The following is a 22,520-nucleotide window of genomic DNA, read 5'->3' on the forward strand; positions in this document are numbered from 1 at the left end:
AAACAAAAACTACTATTATATAAAGAAAATAAATGTTGAAAACTATAGTATCATTAGCAGAGTCCTACCTCTAATGTATAATAATATATTGTTAATACATATAGATTATAGAAATTGTAGTGTGAGAAGGTGTAGAGACTGATTGTAATAAAATATAGAACAATTTCCACTGGTCCGATTAAGACATTTTGCGCCCTCCATAATCCTTTCTTTGTGCTACGGCTCACAGGGTGAGTATGGGGAGCACAATGAACTACAACTCACAGGATGAGTATGGTTTTGCACAATAAACTACCACTCACAGGATGAGTAATGGGGTACTGTGGTCATCATGATATTTTGATAAACTGTGAATTAAGATACTGTTGATTTAGTTATATAACGGAAAAAAGGAGTAGGTATAAGTAAACATTTTATTTGTAAATCAACACTTTATTACAGAAACAAACAAAAAAATTACATTTAAGTAATAATGAAAAGAAAATTAGGAACATTGTTAATTTTTGCACTAGTTTATTTCTGAGCTTAAGCATAAAATGTCATAAAATAATAATTTAATACAAATTATTATTATAATAGTGAATATTCATCATATAACTGTATACTTTTCGAAGCATATACAATTTTCCCCAGTAATCTCTGATAAAAACCCCCCTGGAGAAGCTCCATGGGTTTAATGGGTGCATGAGATCCTCTTGGAGAGGATCCATGCACCCACTACACGATGGGTTACATATGCACTTCCTGGAGAGACTACATATATGCACCCCCTCCTTCGGGAGAGGCTAGATATGCATACCTTGGAGAAGCTCCATGCACCCCCAGAAGTGGCTATATATTCATACCTTGGAGGGGTTACATATGTACACCACAATGAGGCTACATATGCACCCCTTGGGCTATATATATATGTATATATATATGTATATTAGTATATTTTGGTTGTAGTCTTTCTTGTAAACATTTGTTGAATATGACCAAAAGGGTAAGATTAATGATTCTAACACGAATCTTCTCAATATTTCTTGTTTTTCTTCACTGTCGAGTGTAGTTGAAAAATTAACTCTCCAAAGTTCACTTTCACACTTTATTTATGGTCTGACGCCTACAAGCGTTTCGCAAGACACTCCTTACATTTTCAAAGACAATTTTACATACTCTGCCAATGCTTATATTCGTTTTGAGTGAGGTGATACAGGACATGATTGAGATGAACAAGTGAATCAATAGGTACACCATTGCGTGTTTTCATCTTCTTGCTTCTGTGCTGGTTCGGTGTCTTGAAGAGGGCAGAATGTAATTATGTGTTAATTGGCTGTTGATTGTTGATTTTGAGTTTTTGATGTGTAGGGCCTCGTTGATGTCGAGTCTCCTGTTGTCGTTGTATTTGTCGATAACTTCTGTGCTGCTTGTTAAGATTTCTCTGGTGGTGGTCTGGTTGGGGAGATTATATGCTCTTTGATGGAGCCCTGTTGCTTGTGCATTGTTAATCACCTAGAGAGAGAGAGAGAGACGTTGTTGTTTTGCCTATATACTGAGATCTTTTGGGCTGACAGTCCCCAAGTGAGCATGTGAAGGCATAAATGACGTTGGTTTCTTTCAAGGGGTTCTGTTTGGTGTCTGGAGAGTTCTTCATGAATAGGTTGGCCGTCTTCTTTGTTTTTGTAGTGTCATGGTAATCTCTCTAGGAAGAGATTCGGCCTACTCCATTATCACCTATTCTCATACCACATCTACTTATTCAAGACCTGCAGCCCCAAGAACAACAACTACTTCTCAGATGTCTAGACAGAGTACTACCAGTCTACCTTCCCCAGGGCCCTCCAGACCCTTGCACCTGGTGACGGCCTCAGGATCACGCCACCGCCGGAAACAAGGGCACCGCTAGTTAGCCGGTTCCCAGTTATCTACGACTCCAGCACCACCTGGATGGCCGTTATTCCATATATATAGAGGCTTGCCAGCTCCAGCAAGCCACGGGGAAGACATCTCCGGTCACACAGGGTGCAGTCGCACCTCCACAGATCTCCAGTATCAGCTAATGATAATGGTAATGGCTCAAAAGGGCCACCACTTACGGGCTATTCATGCCCGTGCCACCTCTTGGGTGGCTTAATCTTCATCAATCAATCTCCAGATTACTCCTGAGTGCTCTACTGACTAGGTCTGTTGGTATACCTCAGTGTGGTAACAGATTTATGCAGTCTTAGCTCACAGTATTCCCGCACCATTTTCTAGTATTTGCACATTAACGTAACGTAGCTTTGTTTGTTTGTCTTGTTTAATTTGCACTCTGTATCAAGCCAAGCTTGGATAATATTTTGTTGTAATTTGTTTAACGTCATTCTTGAGTATTTTTAAATTTTTGTTCTCTGTCTTATCCTACAGTTACCTCAAGGTGAAGATTCAACTTGCAGTCTAACTTTTTTGTTTCCTTTTTTTTTTTGCTTTTTTTGTTTGTTTTATATGCCTGGCATCCCATCTTCCCTAGAAAGACTGCACTAACATCCATTTTCTCGTCACAGTAGTTTTTGTAGTACGTTGTGTACACGCAAAAATAACAGAATGTCGGTACAATAGGAGAGGGAAGGGTTGCGTGGACAAGGTATAAGGGAGTCATCTTGACTAGATTTGTGGCTGACCCTGTCCCTCGCTGACGGTGATGATGATGGTTCTGTCTGGCTGACAGGTGGACAAATACAGCTTGTTGTTCTGACGATAGATGTACACTTCGCTGCTCTCCACCCCTATCTCCATGGCCCCCACGCGCTCATCCAGGGCGCGCACCTCTGATATCTGCACCAGAAAATACAAAATGATCTTTAACCTTATAATGAATAACACGTGCCTTCAGAAAGTTACTAATTGTGTAAAGGAACAGTTAAATTTCATGCAATTAGTGTTATTAGAATATTCTCAATACCTAACGTTATTAAACAAAACGGTTAGTATTGATACGATGAATGTGTGGTCGAATATCCTTAAAGTTTTGTAAAATTGTTGAGAAACAAAGCCGTGACACCCACAAACTTAACAGAACAAACAATTTCTGTATTATAATGGTTAACTTTAAATGTTGTCTACAGGAACTGCATTTGGTGGTAGAGAAATCTTTTTCCTAGTTTTAGTGATGCAGAGAGGTTCTGTTAGTTCCCATCTCGAACTCACAACCCCCCCATGTAGGGGGTGCTGTTTGTATGTGCTGGTGGTGTGAGCATGTATGTGCAGTATAATTTCGGTGAAGCAAGAGAGAGATGAAGGCCAGTGACCTTTGTGGAGAGTGCCAGAGCATGTTGTGTGGGGTCCTGGGTAGTCGGGCGCTGGGCCAGACCTCTCAGCTCGCCACGCACCTCCTGCACCAGCTGCCGGGATTTCCATAAGTGCCTATACGGAAGGAAATAACAATAACAAATATGCTCTTCGGTGTAAATAATGGACAATGATGTATTTAGTAAAGAGAGAGAGAGACCAATAAAATAATGAGATACAACTGGTATAAATTTTAAATTCAAAATAGTACAGAGAAGCAGTAGGTTCGAATACTGACGTATTAACTGATTTTTTTTTTAATTCAGAGTGAGATTATTACTTGATTTTTTGTAGAAGTATTGATGAGACTGAAACTCATATGGAGGCTTCGTTTCAGGCTTTGTAATTAAGCTGGAGACTTTCTTTTTAGCAGATAAAAGGTATTTTCGAGATTCGAACTTGCTTGATGACTTTGTTTCAGATTCTTAAATTCATTTACAGATTTGGCTGAGACTGGAACTCGCCTGAAGACCTTTAGCTTGAGGTCTGAAACTAAACTGTAAATGTTATTTGTAGCTCCAAAATTTACCTGGAAGCTTCCTTGCACATCTAAAAATTACCTAGAAATTTGATATGACTGTCTGGAACTCACTTGGTGGCCTTGCTGAGGCTTTGAAAGATGATTTTGACATCGGCGTCGGTTTGGTCGAGGTCGGTGGAATAGGCGTTGAGGTGCTGCTCTGCCCTCCGCTGCAGGTCGGCCAGCGAGGTCTCCAGAGTCCCAACCCACTGTAACAACACGTTCTCCAGTATTTATTTGTTTCTGGATGTGGTCCTTGTCCACCTTTCTGAACTGTTGTATGGTGGGGGAAGGGGAGGCTGTTCACCTACTTTCTTGCCTGCTGAAGGGGTGTTGAGGAGTTTACCTTTTTATATCACCTGTTGTCTGCAATATTCATCAACTTCATTACCTGATATAAATATTCGTCAACCCCTTAACCTTATGAGGGTGGAAATAGCCTAAGCTACGTTGTTGTTGTTTTAGATTCAGCTACTGGGAACAAAAGTTGGAAGTAGCACGGGCTATGGTGAGCCCGTAGTGGACTTACCTGGCACAGGAGCGGGGCTGTAACTTTGGGTGTACCGCCTAAGCTATTCTATCCTCTTGAGATGTATTGTTGGAAATTTCCAACACTAATACAATACAGTTGTATTATTATTAATTATTACTAAAATCTACTAATTGCTGTAGTAACTAAAATTAACCAACAGTAGAGTTCACATGAACTAATAATTGTATCTGTACAATAATGCTGGAATTCTTACGTAACCAAACACCAGTATTGCGTCAGATTCTACCAAAATAAACACATTTATATCCAGTGTGTCAGAGAATTGAGTTTGATTCTCTAAAAACAACAGTGTTCTGTGTGATAATTATTTACCGATAACCTGACTCCCAAATAATGCCAAATCGAGCGTTTCTAGTTACAACTGTTATCTGGTAATAAATTTAACGTCACACGTGAATGCCATGGAGAGAATTAATATCATTCTCCATTGCTCGTTTAACATCGTAAAACGAGCAAATAATAATATTTAGCTCCCTAGAATTATAAACCCGTCATTATCCAAGCATTTTAGCCGCAACTGCGAGAAATAATATTATTCGTAGTAAATAATTTGTGTAGCGAATGCGGGGACGCGGAGCGGGGCAGGGAGAGACGCCATTAACGAGAGAGCGTGTGGAGGCGTCGGTGAGAGAGGAAAGTCGCCAAAGTGCGGTGTGAAGACTAGTTGCAGAATTGAGCAACTCGTTTGGTGTCAGTGTCATAGGATACATTGTGGTGAATCGTCAACAAGAATTAACTTGACATTCAGCCCGGAACTTGTCAATTTGTTCCGTGTAATCCATCGTGACCGGCCAGAGAAGCGCGTCGACATCTAGGCCAAGCTAGCCACCACGTGTTCGCCATTGCGACGCTAGAGCCTGGGACGCGAGTTTCGGCAAGCTTCAACTTATACAGTGCCCTATTAGCTAAGTACACATATTCCCTTTTGATGCATCATTAGAGATTGTTTACAGCAGGGTAGCTTGTCATCACGCCGAGCGACATAAATAAAACACATGTTAGTATATTTTATCACTCTCCATTCCCAATTTCTTGAATATAGATATTTAGCATCCTAATATGTTGCTACGTAATATATTTTGATTTACAGCTTGCGTGTGAGGAACTCCCCGAGCTGTTACTTTCCTGTGTTATTCATCTCCCAGTGTTATTCATCTCCCAGTGTTCCATGATGAATTCCGGAGATTCCGAGGATGATTCATGACTGATGTCTTGGAAAACGTCTTCAAGCTAAGACCCTTTTCCCTATTCAATTATTCAAATTATCTGTACTGGATTATTACTATTGATCACTGTGCACTGGATTTAACACGTGTTTATTATAATCATTAATTTCTGATATTCATAATCTATGTTCTTATTGGTGACAAATTCTCTATTGATTCTCTAATTGGTCATAAGATTAGGTTATTACATAATGAACTGGTGTACGAACCACACTAGTTCCTAGACATACTGTATATGAAGTTCTAGCAATAAGCCCCCAATGTAGGTGTTTGAGGCTTTGATTCAATTAAATTATATATACAGCCCATTAATTATTCAAGTGATTATATTTTCTAGTATTTATCCATAGTTACTGGTTCCTCTAGGAATTTCAAATGATCACATTTTATTAGTTTCCCTCTTTACTATAAAAGAGGGTGCTCCTTCGTAATTGATTTCATTACTTTAATAATTAAATAAATAGAGTCAAGCCCCAAATGTCCCACATGTATTACATTACCTCAAGCTTACTTGAACCTTCACCTGATGTAAATGTTCATCAACTCATTTACCTGATGTAGATTTTCTTTAATTTGCCTGAGGGCCTCCAACACTTCAGTGGCCTCAACGAGGACACGAAGCCGGCGGCTTGTCACAGGTCCCCCATCTGTCCTGATGATTCAAGCTGGATTATAAAATTCAGCAGTATTTTGGCATTTACGGCTTCGGCAGGTAGGCAGTTCCATGGGTTTATAACCTTATCGGTGAAATCTCCTGTTTTCTGAGTTTACCTGAGAGCCACTAACACTATTGGCCTCGACGAGGACAGTAAGCCGGCGGCTTGTGTAAGGTCCCCCGTTTGCCTTAATCTTTTCCAGCTGTACTTTAAAGGTAAACAGAGTTTTGGCATTTACAGTTTCGACGGGTAGGCGGCTCCATGGGTTAATAACCCTGTGGGTAAAAAAGCATCTCCTATTCTCAGTCCTACTGTGGATTGCTGAGCTTGAAACCGTTGCTCCTTGTTTGTGTTACATCCGACCTTTTCAAGAAATTGTCCGGATCAACATCCTCCAAATTGTTCAGTATTTTAAGTCTCAATAAGATCCGCCCTGTCATACCTGGTTTGTAGTGTTGTTAGCCCTGTGGCACTCAACCGCTCTGTCCTATATTGTGACTTGTTGAGCTTGAAACAGTTGAACCTTGTCCGCGTTACATCTGACCTTTTGAAGAAGTTATCTGGATCAATATCCTCCATATTGTTCAAAGTCGTCTTCACCTAAGGTATATATTTACCAAACTCTTAATCATTTGTTACATGGTATGACCTAATGTCCCTTCACTTCATGTATGGAATGTTCCCCTGCACCGTCAACTGGTAAAGGAAATATCTATTCACCAACCCTGGATGAGGCGTTCGTTTGCTCCCTCACCTACTGGATAAGGCATTCACCTACTTGCTCACCTGCTTGATGGGTGACAGTTCGTGGCCGACACAGCCAACTTGGCATGGGGCATCACAGGAAATACACCAGAAGTCCTCCGCTATGAAGCTAGGTGCAGTGGGTAGCGTTTTCTGGCTAGGGGTGGGAAGTGGGGGATGGTTGGCGATGGGCGGCCGGGTAGGGTTGGTAGTGGGTCGTGGTGGTTGGGCAGTATGTAGAGCCTGAAGGCGTGCCAGATCCCGCAAGTGGGCCAGAACGTACCTGAAGAGTAGATAGAGAGAAAATGTGGATGGTAGATAGAGAGAGGCCACATGCTTGAAACAAAAAGGGAGCGCAAAATGGAGTTGGTTGGTATTAGGCTTTGTACCTACTGGAGGGTTATTAAGGCCGACACCTTTCTGGTACTTGTCCTTGCTTGTCCTATACTATACGTACTACATCATTTATTTTTGCTATTCTTATTTTTTAACATTATTTGTTGGTTCGGCAAATTGTTGCTTTAAATAGACTTCGCCATTCTTAATGGGCTTGTACATAGCCTTCTCTTTTCCGATAATGTTCATCTATGCAGATCACCTACATGTTTAAACTTCAGAAGTGCTTAACGTGAACTGCAGTTGGCAAGGTCAGGAGTTTGTATTACAGTACTTCTGTATCGCCCAAGAATGTTAATGTCTATCATGCTGTATCCTCTAAAAATGGTAATGTTTATCAAGTTGTATCCCCTAAGAATGGTAATGTTTATCAAGTTGTATCACCTAAGAATGGTAATGTTTAAGAAGCTGTATCACCTAAGAATGTTAATGTTTATCAAAATACATCACGTAAGAATGTTAATTTGTTTATCAAATCCCTCGATTTGATATCCAGTCCGATCCCTCAATCGTCGTCGTCCCTCAGTGAACAAAAAGATTTGTTTATCAAGCAGTATTACCGAAGGGGGCACCTAATGTGAGTCATGTTTAGATCAACACCCAAAGAACATGTTTGTATGAACCACTACAACGATGGTTCGAGTATTGGACAAAGAGTAAAAGTAATGCAGATAGAGCAAAAAGTACAAAATATAAAAATATAAAGGTATTCAACCTGTTAGTCTGGAGTTGTGAGGTGTTGACGAGGCTGCGACAAAGTGGACAGAGAACTTCCCTATTACGAGGTACCTCTGGCTCCTTGGCCACTGTGTAAGGCTTGGGCATTATCGGCGGGTTGCTGGCCCTCTTCTGGGGTCTCTCAGGGGCGGGAGGAGCTCCTAAGCCTGCCTTGCGTGCTGGGAGGGCGGGAGGGGATGTGGGTGATGGTAGGGTTTTGGGATCCGGAGGTGTGGTGGGAAGAGGGTCGCGGGGGTGTCGCGGGATGATGCTGGTAGAGGCTGTTTGGGTAGACAGACGCCGAAGGGCCGGGTGGGACCTGTTTGTCTGCATGATGTTGGCGAAGGCAGCGATGGCACGAACGTTCATGAGGTTCCCATTGATGACCGAGGGAGTCGACGCGACGGAGCTGGTGTGGCCTGAAGCACTCTGTTGCAGGAAGTATAAGGAAAGCAGTGTCAGACACGGACAAAATCTAATTTTTTTTAAATACTGTAGTTAGGGATTGAGAGTTGAAACCCCGTGTGCTTAATTAACTGTATTTACCTAGCCAACCGTGCCTCGATTATTGTACTTGCTCTTTAACAAAAGATCATAAAACGAATTATGTATAAAACTAATTATAATTTTTTTCGGGGCATGCCTGTACAATCTAGTGAAGGGACACTTATATCCATTATGGCAACACAGTAAAACTAGACAATAAGTATTACTTGATACGTTTTCCATGAAAATAGTAGAATGCGGTTTCATTAACTCTGTTGATAAAACAATTAGAATTCTCTTCACCGCGTTAACTAATATTGATGGAGTGCCCGTGGAGAAGTGTGAATCTTAGAAATATATAGGAATTGGTAGTAATTAGTGTTACTTCATTTCCTTAAAGTCAAAGGTACACTTTATTATTCCTAGGGTTTAATTAGCATTTTTACTGCCGCTTCCACTTGTGTCACTTTCAGTAAATGATGGATTCTGACTCCTTTTCTTCATAAGTCTGCTGCAAAGTAATGTTGTTAATTTGTTAGTAGTGATGTGGGTTCTTATGCCACACGCCAGGTCTTGCATTTTCCTATATTAAAAAGCATTTGCCAGCCTTCTGACCATTTGTGGAGTTCATGCAACCCATCCTCCTGTTTAGATAGTAATTTTTATAACTGTGTGCACCATAGTACAAACATTGACGTACTAAGGAATTAGATAGTAAAATTTTGCAGGCGATGAGTCACAATAACGTGGCTAAAGTATGTTGACCAGACCACACACTAGAAGGTGAAGGGACGACGACGTTTCGGTCCGTCCTGGACCATTCTCAAGTCGATTGACTTGAGAATGGTCCAGGACGGACCGAAATGTCGTCCTCCCTTCACCTTCTAGTGTGTGGTCTGGTCAGTAAAATTTTGTATTATTCACTTTACAGAGTCCGAAAAACTTAAGTTTAAAACAAACTTAAATATTCCTAGGCCTAGTATAGTACTACATTAGGTGTCAGATAGCGGCAGTAGGCCTATGAAGGTTAGGTTAGGTTAGTTCAGTTTGTCTTTGCAACATACATATAAAATTTTTATCCGGTTTGTCCAAATTCAATAAAACCGATTTCTGTCCCTGAGCCCATTATGTGCCTCTGTAACCCTTTCCACTACCGCCCACAAGATGGGTATGGGGTGCATAATAAATGAACTAAACTAAAAACTACTTTCAAATTGCATTGTAAGTCGGAAACTGTACTATGGTCCTCATCATTCCTATAAGTACTATCAAAACAGGAGGATGGGCTGAGTTCATATAGTTCTCTTTGTAAGCCTAACACTGGCTGTCTGTCCTCCAACGAAAATGAATTATTTATTTATTCATTTATTTATTTATATACAAGAAGGTACAGTGGGTTTATGAGAGTACAGAGCAATGATGATTTTACATTCTTGTAAAGCCACTAACACGCATAACGTTTCGGGCAGATCCTTAATCTAACAGATAGATTTAAGTAGGTAATTTGTAGCAAAATTTAAAAATGTTAACAGGTACAAAATTAGTAGGTACATTACAGTAAAATTTGAGAATTATCAACAGATACATTGTAGTATAATTTGAGAATTATTTCTAGGTACATTGTTGTAAAATTTGCATTCAACATACCAACCATGATATAAGATGACAGTGAATAGAGCGGTGAAGTTTTACAGCTGAGGCACATATTTTGGGGGAGTAGGTTGCACAAGATATAGTGTGTGTTTGAAGCACTAGGTAAGAAAGTATGATGATGAAATTTGGTACTTCTTGGCTTTACTTTTGAATAAAACGCAGGTTGGACAGCTTTTTAATTAGTTAGGGAGTGAGTTCCATACTCTAGATCCCTTTATTTGCAAAGAGTGTTTACACAGATTTAATTTGACTAGTCTATGACATTAAACTAATCGCCATTGATGGCAACAATCGGTCAGGAGACGAGGCTACCCGGGATGGAAGTATATAAAATACATTACTCTAGTTACAGCCCCGCTCCTGTGCCAGGTAAGTTCACTACGGGCTCACCATAGCCCGTCCTACTTGGAACTTTTTGTTCCCAATAGCTGAATCTTATACAACAACAACATACAGTACCTGCTGTAGAGGCTCGTCGTAGATGTGCTGGGTGCCGGCCTGGTGGTGCTGGGCTTCCACCCGCTGCCCGGCTTCCTCCTCCGACCTCCCTCTTTCATCACGGGATCTCTGTGGCGACAAAACAACTCACTCTTAACAAGATTCAGTACAATGATATACAATATAGTTTCCTATTGCCGTGACAGAAAGCTTGTTAGACTAACCAACGTCCCCCTAGCCAACATGCGACCACTCCCCAGCAGGATGATGGCCTTAGCAGTTGCCTAACTCACATTTGTTGTTTAAGATGCAGCTACTAGCAACAAAAAGTTCCAAGCAGCACGGGCTATGGTGAGCCCGTAGTGGACTTTCCTGGCACAGGAGCGGGGCTGTAACTTGGTTAATTGCCTTCAAGGAAATGAAGGCAATTATTAAACTGTATAAATCTCTGGTGCAACACTACTTGGATTATTGAATCCAAGCATGGAGACTTAATCTGTAGAAAGACATAACTTATAAAGAATTTTTTTCAGTTTTATTAAACAATAAAGATTTTATACAAAATTTGAAAATATCTTGAATTACTTTATAGTTTATTGAAAGCCTTTAGTTTTGTTTTATAAGTTTTATAAAATTATAATATCAGTATAGCTATAGGTTAAGTACTAATTGTAATTAAGAGGCAATAAATGCTATTTACTTGCTTGTCCTACACTCCCATAGTCGTGTGTGGTCGTGGTTTTCTATACAGCTTTTTAGGTAAACTCTAATGTTCACAATATTTTGGTGCGATGCTGGGGATTAAGTGTATTTATGTACTATGCCGATAGTCAGGAATGTACTTATTACATTTAGTATGAAAATATACTGTCTATTCGGAGGATGGGCTGGTGTTTGAGAAAGTTCAACACCGGGCGACAAAAAGGTGGATGGTATTCTGGAAGATGGAATTTCCCTTCAATTATGTCCTCTCGTCCCCAATATTCGCTTAGTCTAACATCAGCACATCTGTGCCAGGCTTGGATTTTTTTTTTTTGTTCCGATTAACTGAATCTAAAACAACAGCTTAGGCTCACTATAGCTCACCTCACTCATAGCACTGAAAAACTTGCACATTTCATCTTAAACCTAAGATAAAACACACACGCTTCGACGTAGGGAAAAAGGGGGGGGTAATATATCATATAGCTACTCCTATACATTAAAAGAGCCAAACCTTAAATTTTGTTTTATAATATAACAAAAATTGTTATACACATCATGAGGAAAGACAACCAGAAAGGTGCTTTCTTCCATACACAGAAAAATCAGAATATTTGTGGTCTGGGAGAGGAGTAAATTTCAGAATGTCTTCTCCTTTCCCCAATGGAAGGGAGAAGGGCATCCCCTTCCAATGGCTAGGCCACTGGAAGGGGTGGTTGATATCTCCAATGGTGTCAGTGACCATCCTGACCCTTAACCCTAACGACAAGAACTTGCCGAAATGTCATTAATTTAACCCCTATACCACCCTAATTACAGTCTTAGAAGCAAAAACTCACAACCACATAGATATGATCCGAGGTGAGGCCAGAGGTGGCAGTAGTGGCGGAGGAAGTGACCAGTTCGATGATGCAGGAGACGCAGACGGTGTGAAGACAGGGCATCATCTTGGGCGTCTTCTGACCTTCGTCGTATTCCTCCAGACACACCGGACAGTCCAGGCTCGTCTGCGGGGCGCCCATCATGCCAGGCAATGATGACCCGAATTTAATCCCAGGAAATTTAATACGAGGGATTAGGAATCAATGTATTACTTAATGTATATATTTACATTATTATATTTTCAATATACTGTACAGTACAATAATTTATGTAAGAGTGGGGAAATATTTTAGCATCACAGAGTGCACACAAACAAATTTTAATACGACTAGGAACGGCGGTTGCAAAATCAACTTCTGTGAATGACTTTGCAACTTGCCCGACCATCGCTCTGGCAAGGATTTTCGCATTGCTATTTTATCCAAATTATTTCTAGCCAATTATATTTTCGAAGCTGAAAGGTGGTATATATAATTATAGCCACAACTAGATGAGGGTACCCGATAATACCTAGGTTTGTCCGTCTGTCTCTCTCTCTCAATCTGTACAACAGACTTTTAAGAGGAACAGTGCCAAATGCTTTTTGACAGTCTAGGAAAATACGGTCTACCCAGCCTTCCTTTTCCTGTCTTATTTTAGTAACTTTGTCATAAAACTCAATCAAGTTTGTTAGGCACGATTTAACATTTCTAAATCCATGCTGATTTTGTCACTTGTTGTCTTAATAGAAGTCAACCCTACTTAAGGAGGGGCATGGGGGTCGATCTCAGTTTCCACTATGACACTCCCTATACAATCATAAATCACTATGGGAAGTTGCGTGAGGCTAACAACAAGTATCTGGCTTGCAACATCTTACAGACAAATATACACTCTTTTACGATATGAACTAGAGGGGATACCCAACTGCACCCTGGTGTCTCTTCACCCTTCCCCTCTCCCTCATATCTCTCCCTATTTTCCCCCCTCACTCTCTTCAAACATGCACTCCCTCTCCCATACCCCATATGCCCCTCCCCTATATGCGAGGTATGAGAGAGGGGGCTCTCCCATACCCCACATACTTCATGTGTAAAATTTGAGTGAGGCTAGCCCCAAGCATCTGATCTCCAACCTCAGACAAACAAAAAGACATTCTATTTTATATCAATAGACTGATACTGATATAAGCAAAAAGTTTTGGGAAAACCACATCATAAGTTAATACAAGGCAGAAAAAATTTATAGTTTACAGTACAGTATACGGGGAAAAACATATTCCTGGTACCTTCTGAAGACCACTTTTCTCTCAATAATACACTTGGCACTATTATTAAGGACTTTTGCTACTTCCCAGTCACAAATACACTGTATGAAGTAGATTTGCACGCTCACCAGTGACACAGAATGGAAACATTTCTTTTTGAGGTCTGAGGTGACGTAAATGTCGCAGAATGTTTGGAAGGTGCAATGATGCAAGAATATAATAAAAAAGCCTGCAAAGCAAATGAAAATACATGGCAATTGAAAGTTAGGAAAATTTATACTTATATTTAGCAAATTTTGATGTTAAATACCCTAATTATGTGCTGTAAATTTTGCAAACGGCAATTCCTTTAATGACGAGAAGTACTTTGCCTTTATAAAGTGGTAGGGCACTGCTGTGCAGGTTATACTAGAATGTCATATCCAGTTCTGTGATGGTATAGTGAATAAATGTGTGCACATCATACATGTGCTTATCTATTTCTTCAAGGCTGATGTGTTTCATCTCATTAGCGTGGTAAACAGCATAGTTATGATTAACATGTAAATGTCTCCCTCATGTTTCCACTATTTCTCTTGTGCACTACTAGTATCACTTACCTTCTCATCCGAATCCATCGTAACTGTCTATATGTATGAGTTACGCTGAAATATCAAACTGGACAAATTACGTTTATTTATACCCTTGTAATTTCATTCCTTTGCTGTTTTACAATATACAGGGACTGTATTGCTATTTATGGCACTTTCACTTTTCCATATAAATAGCACTGAACAAAAATCTTTATGCCTCTTATTTCCACACCTTACTCCACTGTAATTCCTCACTTTTCAAGTCAAATAGTTTCCTTTATTGTGTATATATATACAGTATTTCTGAAGTGCCTCTATTTCCTTTCTGTGAGCACTACATCTCTCAGCTGCTAGCTTACACCTTGCTTAATCAAGTCCAACTCAGTTAAACTGGTTTCCTTCATATCTATTACCTTATCAGAATTGTTATCTACTTATCATCCATTACTGATTACTGTACCTGAACTCTCTCCAAGATTATGGAAACTGCTTTTCACTACAAGTGATTATGAATGGAAGATATACACCTAGAAACTAACAAATGACTAATGCAAGATAACATAGATACCTTATTCATTTGATAGATATCTATATCATTATTCATTTGTTTACTGCCTAACAAGATAGGTAGTAAAATTTTAAAATTATTTGATTCATTATTTTGGACAATAATTAAATACAATTTTAATTAACGTGTCATCCAGGCTTTCCAAAAGTTTGTTAATGAAACTGATTTAGTAACACAATTTTCAGTCAATAAATATAAAGTAACATGATACTTTAAACGATTAACTCAAGTTCGTATATTCTCGAAAAGTCATAAGCTAAAAATTTAACTGATCAAAGCAGTGAAATACACTGAAACGTATTCTAGATCTAGAATACACAGCACTCATTAATTGGCTAGTCATGGTTTATCCATAAGCTCAAGATTAGTGATCACTGACAACATAACAAAGCTTTACTTGGTCCTGGTGAGGGGCAGTGTTCATTGTTGGGTTCTGAGTGATACTGTATACAGAAAGTTGTGGCTCTAAGCATAATCTTCAGTCTCTCCTAGGAAGTTTCAAGAGGCACGGTAACTAAGGCACTATGTTGAATTTTAGATGGTGCAAATCTCAAATTGTTTATGGTAGCTTGTTGCCCGTGTCATTAGGAAATAGCTCCCTCATAAGAGATGACAGATATAAATGAGCTCTTTGCTGTATTATTAGTCAGTCAATCTTTTCTCTAGGTCAGTGGAGCCCAACTAATAAGTCTGACTCCAACACAATTAGCGTGAAATGCTGTGTGAAACAAGTGACTGTCCGGTTAACCTACAAACGTTGCTTTTCCATCTGGGCATTAACTTGTTTTGATGGAATGAAGGAAATTTTGGGCCTAGACTGGTCAAAGCCTCATCTTTTTAATTTTGGGGGCTTCCATTGCATAGTACGGAATGGGCTTTGGATATTAGGTCTATAATGAATTGGGTTGTACAGTTACCATATGTTTGCCATTCTTCGGAAGTGCTCAATATTTGGCTGTAATTTCACTTGGTTAATTCAACATCTGCATACTGCAGTAGTATATCTATCTTTTTTGTCGATTCTATTCAGTCACTTGGAAGTACAGTACCTATCAGCTGCTTGGTGTTTGTGTTGCCTTCCAGTTGAACTTAAAGTGGTGGTACATCACCAACTCAGGGCCCAAGATTCATCGAAGCCCAGGGTTCTAGATTCATCAAGGCCCAGGGGCCCAGTTTTATTTTATATTCAACTTAATTCCACTTTTAACGCTAAAGCAGAAACCCTCATCCCCACTTTCCCATTACTACATGCATTGAAGTAGAAGCTCCACAAATACTTAGGCCTGTTTGTGTCTTATTGCTCAAGGCCAACCAGTGCATGGCATAGTGGGTGGGTCTGCAAAGTCACAAGGTGATTTCATTTAAATTTAACAATCTCCATTATTTTAATAATATATGGTCAACTGATATAAAGTTATCACCACAAATCAAGTGCACAGAAAGAAAACAGGTACAGTAAAATAATTTGACTGGAGAACAGAAACTCTTGAAAGTCCACGTTTCACAGCCTAAGCAAATGTGTACTCGGAATGATGTTAGTGATGAAGCGGGTGATATACTGTCACCGATGTTAAGATTAAGCAATCAATATCTGCATGCTCATCATTTAACACTTTCAGAAGGTAGTATCAATTTTGGCTGTGATATCTAGCCAATTAGAGAGATACTGTAATATACTGTACTCATTTGCGATATTAATTCAAAGCCTGCAGATAAGTCGTCATGTGTATTCCTGGTAATTTAACAATCTGAACTTTGCTCTTCATGTGTGCTTAATTAATTTTTGTTTATAAATAGAATGTCTATGATAATTGCAAGACAAAGGATATTATTTATTATCTAAAACAACATGTACGTGATAATTCAATTTATTGTATGTTTTTATGACAATTATTCCATACCCAAAAATAAGCTCTCAATGATACTATATTTATTTTTAAATTAACTAAACCTTTATTAAATTTAACAGAAGTGAAAATATTAAAATAAAAATATAAGACACAAAGAAAGCATGATGTGATGAAATCCACTTTGGTCACATCAAGATGTTTCATGATAATGTACAAGCCACTTTCTACAGGTAATAGTATCCAAAACCTATGGCAGGTACATTCATGGGTGTCTTGAATTAATCCAAGAGCTCTTCAGCTCATTAGATACCCTCTGAAAAGAAAGAGAACGTTAAATAGCTAATTCAGTATCGGTTCAACTTGTAAAAACCTTAATACTGTACAAAAAGTTTAGGATTAAATAAATTCTAATATGCAAGTACTGTATGATGAACAATAATCAGGTTTGTAGGTACAAATGAGTTTTCAGTTGGTAAAAACAAATGATTATTACTAGCATTTAATCGGAGTCCCGAGTTATTACATCTGGATGCTCTACTAGGCAAGATTACTTCAGATACAATATCTTATGATAGGATCCTTATTGCAAATGCAGGACAACTTTTTGCACAGTTTTAGGTACACTTAGATACATCTGCAGGAGAGCTGTTTTTGTGTCAAGGGCTACTGTTGTATTTACTATTTTAGTCACAGACCATCTTTTTCACCCCTTACTTCTCTCATAGTTAGACAGATAGAATTACCCCCAAAACTCACTCTTGGCTCCTAGGCATCTCCTACACCTGTTGTGGATGGGCTGTTGCTTAACCTCAGAGTCTCACTACATTTAAGCTCCCAGTTTTAAAAAATGCCTTTTCTTAATTGGAAATAGGGCATAATAAACAGTGGTTAGTATTAAACACAAGATGTGTACATTAATAGGTGTTTGCACTACTGTCAATAGGATGACAGTAATGCAAATACCTATTAAACAATCTCAATATAATGAGATTGGAAAGCTAAGTTCCAGACCAGCTACTTTAAGAGTGAATTTGCAACAAATCTCTCAGATACCTCAAATGTGTTGCAACCAAATCTTAACTTATCAGAGGAGCTTTGGAAAGCTTAACAAATCAGGTTACAACAGCTATATGTTGTTAACGAGGGTGCATTATGAGAAACAGGCATATGTCCTTTACTGATAAAACATTATTTTGAGTCTGGCAAGAGTTTGTAACAGGTTGCCATCATTGACTGGGTTATTACATTGATGGCCTTATTGCAAGTTATCAATACAGTATAATCCTGTGCAATTGGAGCTAGTATCAAAGCTGTCCAAAGATGTGTATACCTTTTATCACAATGCTATGAGCAGCAGCAATTTTCAACTTCTGGATTCGTAAAATCAAGGAAGTCTTAATCTATCAAGGGAATGACACTTGTCTCACAACACGGAAATAAATCACCAAGAGGAAATATTACAGGTGTCAAATCATTGGTTAGACTGTTGTAAATTCTGCAAGGCTGACCACTGATTCAGCGAGGCAACTGTGTAAGGGGAAAAAAGCAATCTTCGGGGGGTGGCAGACGACAAATTCAGTGCCACAACATGGTTCAATTTAAGAACAGTGGAACATTAAGTGAGCCGCCAACAAGCTCACTGTAGTGGGCTTGTTGGCCTATTCTGGGTGGTTCCCATCTAGCTCAAACTTCCCTTTTTCAATGAATTCATCAAGCCTACTTTTTAAAGCTTGGCTATACCATTTGTTTTCACGATTTTGGCTGGTAACCTATTCTACAAGTCTACTACCATAGTGCCAAATTAATATGTCCCCATACCTATTTTTAATCTAAACTCCATCTTATAACCATTGTTACACATTCTTACCTGGTCTGACAGTTTTAAGGCCTTTTTGATATCTTCCATTAATGCCCCTGCTCTACTTGAAAAGTCCTCAATTAATATCTGTCTTTGCAATGCACCTCTCCAGAGAATACAGGCTAATAAAGAATACAAGCTCTCTTAACCACTCCTCATATGGATTGTCCCAAATACCAAGGATCAGTCTACTCATCCAATATTGAAATTTCTGACGGAAATTGATGTTCACTCTGTAATACAGTGACCAGAACTGGATAGAGAATTCTAATCAATGCTTCACCAGAGCCAAACATAACTGAAGGATGATATTTATGCATTTATTGCCAACTCTTCTGGCAATAAACCCAAATGTTGTATTTGCTCATAATAAATTACAACATCTGGAAGCTTTGCCATAGGGACCATGTTATAATGACCCCAAAGAGTGGCAATTAAATTAGTGCTCACATTTCCAGGAAATTATCCACCACAGAAAATGAGGTATACTTTTGCTTGGCAAAGAGATGTCAAATTGCACGAGTATGTACAGCAATAGGAAAATGAAACATGACTAGTGTTGAATATAGGTTAGCAAAATAAGAGTAAAAACTTACGGAAGTTTGATCTTCATAAATGCATAGCAAGCAATAGCTGCAATGATGATACAGGCAAAGCCAATAATGATGAGAAGAATGCGATTAAGCTTGGGTGTCGAGGGAGAATGGGTTTGGTCAAGAACAATGAAACCAATACCGCCTAGGGCAAACATGAATGATGATGCCAACCCTTCCATAATGTACTGCCCATTTACTCGATATGCCATGAAAGCAACCTGAAAGTATAGAGGGAAAAAATAAAAATAAAATGAATTAATACATTTAACTATTTTTATCTAAATGCAGAAAGAGCCTTAATTTAATTAGGCTTTATTTACACTTTTCTAAGCAAACTCTAAATATAGATTTACTAAATTTGTTCTAATTTGGTACACAAGTTGTTAAAACAAATCTAGGTGGTGTGTTTTCCATCCACAAAGCTTTTAAATCTCTAAACATCTAAACAGGCTTGTATCTAAATTTTAAAGCATATCTAAACAAAAATTGTAATTCAGAACATGGAACAGTACTTACTGGCCGTGAATGACCATGCTCATCTGTGGTGGAGCCAACACTTGGTGGTTCAACAATCACATCATAAATTATACCTGAAAGTTTAAAAATTAATTTAATAATCTCTCCTAAATACTACACTAGCCAGCTGTCATCCAATACAGTATATATCAGCAAAAATGTCAATGGGAACAAAACATGTATAACAGAAAATACAATAATTGTAAATCCAGGCTGCCCTTTCTTTTTTCTCACAGGGTTTTTATTTCAAGGAAACATGTTAAGTTGTTATCAGCATTACTGATCTAATTCTTTTTTAATTTGTGGTCACCAACTACCTTATCTCCTCTACCCTGATTAATTAGAAATCTTTTGTACTAACAAAGATTAACTACCAAAAGAAAAAGGGGCAAAAGTCACCTTCATCCACATTTTTAAGGTGACATTTGACAAGGAATTTGAACATCAGGAAAGTTATATTTTAAAACTAGTGCAACAAGGTCAGTAGACTTGGAATAATCAGTATATAAAAAAAACATAGCCAAGGCACAATAATATAGTACTGGGTCAACCAAAAGTAGTCCATTGTCCTAACTATTGCACCATTAGTAGTTTACATTCACAGTAAATTACTTTAGAAAAAACTTTTTTGTTTAATCATAAATAGTAATGACAGAATAGCAAACATTTATACAAAATAATTCGTATCTTATAAAGCACAAAAAGACCAAGAAATTACAAGGGCTTGCAACAAGGCTGATGACAAAAAAAAAAGTTAAGATAGCTCAACATAACCATAGAGAACATGATCACAAAGTGCAAAAAACTGATGGAAACAGACAAAGGAGAACGAGACAACCTTTTCCCATGCAAAGCAAAACATTTGGACAGGTTTCCTTACTCCTGAGGCTTCACCTAACAGTAAGTATCTGGTTGTTTATGTCAACTGCTGTAGATTGCAGCAATTGGCAGTTGCAGCAATCATGGGAAAGGTCACTCATTGGCTACATGGATGTTAATAACCAACAGAATTCCTGTTCCCGTTAAGGAGAAACCAAATGATCGGATAATCAGACAAGAAAGCATGGATGAAAGAAACTTAAGACAAAGATACAAGAGATACTCAAATGTAGAAAGGGTGATAAGCAAGTGGTGTGCACTCAAAGTAGTTATGAATGCCACCTCCATCCAGTTTCAGTGTAGGGTCTAAGACAGTGTTTCTCAATTATTTCCCTTGAAATAATTCTGGGTCAGAGATACACACACAGATTTTATTGTTAACTGAAACGAAAAGAATTCTGTCTTTGCTCTTTATATTGGTCAAATGAAAAAAAAGAAATAGAAATGACTCAAAAATATACTTGCATATGATCAAGATTTGCCCAATTATCAACTGGTCTAAGACCTGAGAAAAATTTAACAAGACATCATCGCTACTCTATAAATCTAACCTAATCTAACAAAAATAATATGAAATGTGTTTCCCTCCCCCCCCCCCCCCCCTAAAGAGATTTGTGGTGCCACTATGATGTTATAATTTTTGTGCCAGCACAGGTTTTGGATCCTACTAGTTTGAAAAGCAAATATAACAATGAACTAGAAAGTTGGGAGATGTAAAAGCTCCAGGCACCACTACTAAAGCTATGAGTAAGGCTAAACAAAATAAATAATAAAAACTGCCAATATTTTCATGGTATGAATAAATATCACCTAAGCAAACCTTATCTACGCTCAACGAAGCTCAACCTCTAATATCGCACCAAAGAGGAGCAAAATTTACAAACACCGTGAAAATGGTCACAATGGATATTAAAACAAAACTCAGGTGATAAGAAAATGAATAAGGAGCGGTGGGAGGGTAGTGCCAGGGGGGGGGGGGGCGGCGGCCCTCGCCAGGCCATGGCACCCACCTCCAGTCACCAGGAAGTACGACAGGAGGATGAAGGCAAAGACGACCATGGGTGAGGGCATGGTGATCCATGATGGCTTCTTCAACTTGAGCTTGGGCAGCTCCAGTACGAAGAACGGGAGACTGTAGAGAGCATCCAGCATCTTGGTGACGTCCTCTCAACAACAACAACAACACGTGCCGGTCCAGGCGTCTATTGGCTTCGTCTCCTCCAATCACAACCTCACTGGCCAGCTGATGACCAATCACAACTCTCAACGCGTCTCCTCTCCTACGAGAGGTTAAGAGCGTAAATTTATTATTACAGTTGATTACAAAATTCACAAAAATATGCAATATGTCCATAATAAGGAGCAGATATATTGGTTTACAATTCTGCGAAAAACTGAATTCTTAGAGTTTGTAGGTTAATTGTGAGGAAGATCATCTCATTGTCCACAAAAGTACTACACATATGATATTAAACATAAATGTTAATTAATATAAATAAAATGCATTAGTATATTTTATATATTGGTTTACCTGAATTTACCTAGGAGGGCCACTACTTCTTTAATGACCTCGACGAGGACAGGAAGATGGCGGCTTGTCAAAGGTCCCCCCCATTTGTGCTGATGATTTTTGGCATTTATGTCTTCGGCAGGTAGGCAGTTCCATGGGTTTATAACCCTATACGGGTTGTTTTATATATGCTAATTGATTTAAACCAAAATATTTGTTGATGCAAAACAATTTTAAACTAATTTGAATATCCATTACTCTGTTTTAGATTGCATAATCCGGATAATAGAGAACTATTTAACCAGTATTTAACTATAAAAATAGTCTAATGGTTATACTGTAATTTATTATACAAGTTAGGCTTATTAGATTCAGTGTCACGCTGATAGTAACCCACACTTATGCTATACCCTTTTCATTCCTTCTCTCAGAATTGTAGAAGAGAATCACATAAAAAAGTGGCGATGCCACCATAGAGTGTAGCGTCTTCCTATGTATATAGCGTTTAGATGGATTTAAATTGTCAGTTAAGAAATGTATATGTTTATCTCTTAGAATGTTCGGTAATACGTTTATTGCTTGTGATGTGTGTTTATGTATGTATTAACACGATGTACTGAACGGGGTGAGAATAGCTTGAGCT

The 22,520-nt window shown here is 38.6% G+C and overlaps 2 protein-coding genes across 3 annotated transcripts; both read right to left on the bottom strand.

The window, feature by feature from the left end:
* Positions 1-411: 411 nt before the first annotated feature.
* LOC123744879 (uncharacterized) lies at positions 412-16,381 on the bottom strand. 2 transcript variants are annotated; one of them, XM_045725093.2, is made up of 8 exons: positions 14,333-16,381; positions 12,240-12,407; positions 10,720-10,827; positions 8,120-8,550; positions 7,051-7,291; positions 3,902-4,038; positions 3,270-3,384; positions 412-2,796 (listed from the first exon to the last, which is right to left on the bottom strand). In XM_045725093.2, the coding sequence occupies exons 2-8, from the start codon at positions 12,345-12,347 to the stop codon at positions 2,626-2,628; spliced, it is 1,311 nt and encodes a 436-aa protein (XP_045581049.1). In that variant the 5' UTR covers positions 12,348-12,407; positions 14,333-16,381; the 3' UTR covers positions 412-2,625. The 2 variants fall into 2 exon arrangements, with proteins under 2 accessions (XP_045581049.1, XP_045581047.1); XM_045725091.2 differs by having other exon boundaries at positions 14,128-16,381.
* A 139-nt stretch (positions 16,382-16,520) lies between these two features.
* Positions 16,521-21,588, bottom strand: LOC123744881 (oligosaccharyltransferase complex subunit ostc-B). The gene is made up of 4 exons (XM_045725094.2): positions 21,378-21,588; positions 19,489-19,562; positions 18,973-19,190; positions 16,521-16,831 (listed from the first exon to the last, which is right to left on the bottom strand). The coding sequence occupies exons 1-4, from the start codon at positions 21,517-21,519 to the stop codon at positions 16,813-16,815; spliced, it is 453 nt and encodes a 150-aa protein (XP_045581050.1). The 5' UTR covers positions 21,520-21,588; the 3' UTR covers positions 16,521-16,812.
* Positions 21,589-22,520: the final 932 nt, after the last annotated feature.

The sequence above is a fragment of the Procambarus clarkii genome, chromosome 70 (genome assembly GCF_040958095.1).
Source record: "Procambarus clarkii isolate CNS0578487 chromosome 70, FALCON_Pclarkii_2.0, whole genome shotgun sequence".
Lineage (NCBI taxonomy): Eukaryota > Metazoa > Arthropoda > Malacostraca > Decapoda > Cambaridae > Procambarus > Procambarus clarkii.

What these genes read in the sequence shown, in the direction of transcription:
- LOC123744881 (XM_045725094.2), bottom strand. Translation starts at nt 21,519, where the DNA reads ATGCTGGATGCTCTCTACAGTCTCCCGTTCTTCGTACTGGAGCTGCCC. An exon ending in GTACTTCCTGGTGACTGGAG is followed by an intron (nt 19,563 to 21,377) that starts GTGGGTGCCATG and finishes TTAAACTTTCAG; the next exon opens with GTATAATTTATGATGTGATT. An exon ending in AGCATGGTCATTCACGGCCA is followed by an intron (nt 19,191 to 19,488) that starts GTAAGTACTGTT and finishes CTATACTTTCAG; the next exon opens with GTTGCTTTCATGGCATATCG.
- LOC123744879 (XM_045725091.2), bottom strand. An exon ending in CGGATCATATCTATGTGGTT is followed by an intron (nt 10,828 to 12,239) that starts GTGAGTTTTTGC and finishes TTGTCGCCACAG; the next exon opens with AGATCCCGTGATGAAAGAGG. An exon ending in CTCTGGCACTCTCCACAAAG is followed by an intron (nt 2,797 to 3,269) that starts GTCACTGGCCTT and finishes TTTCTGGTGCAG; the next exon opens with ATATCAGAGGTGCGCGCCCT.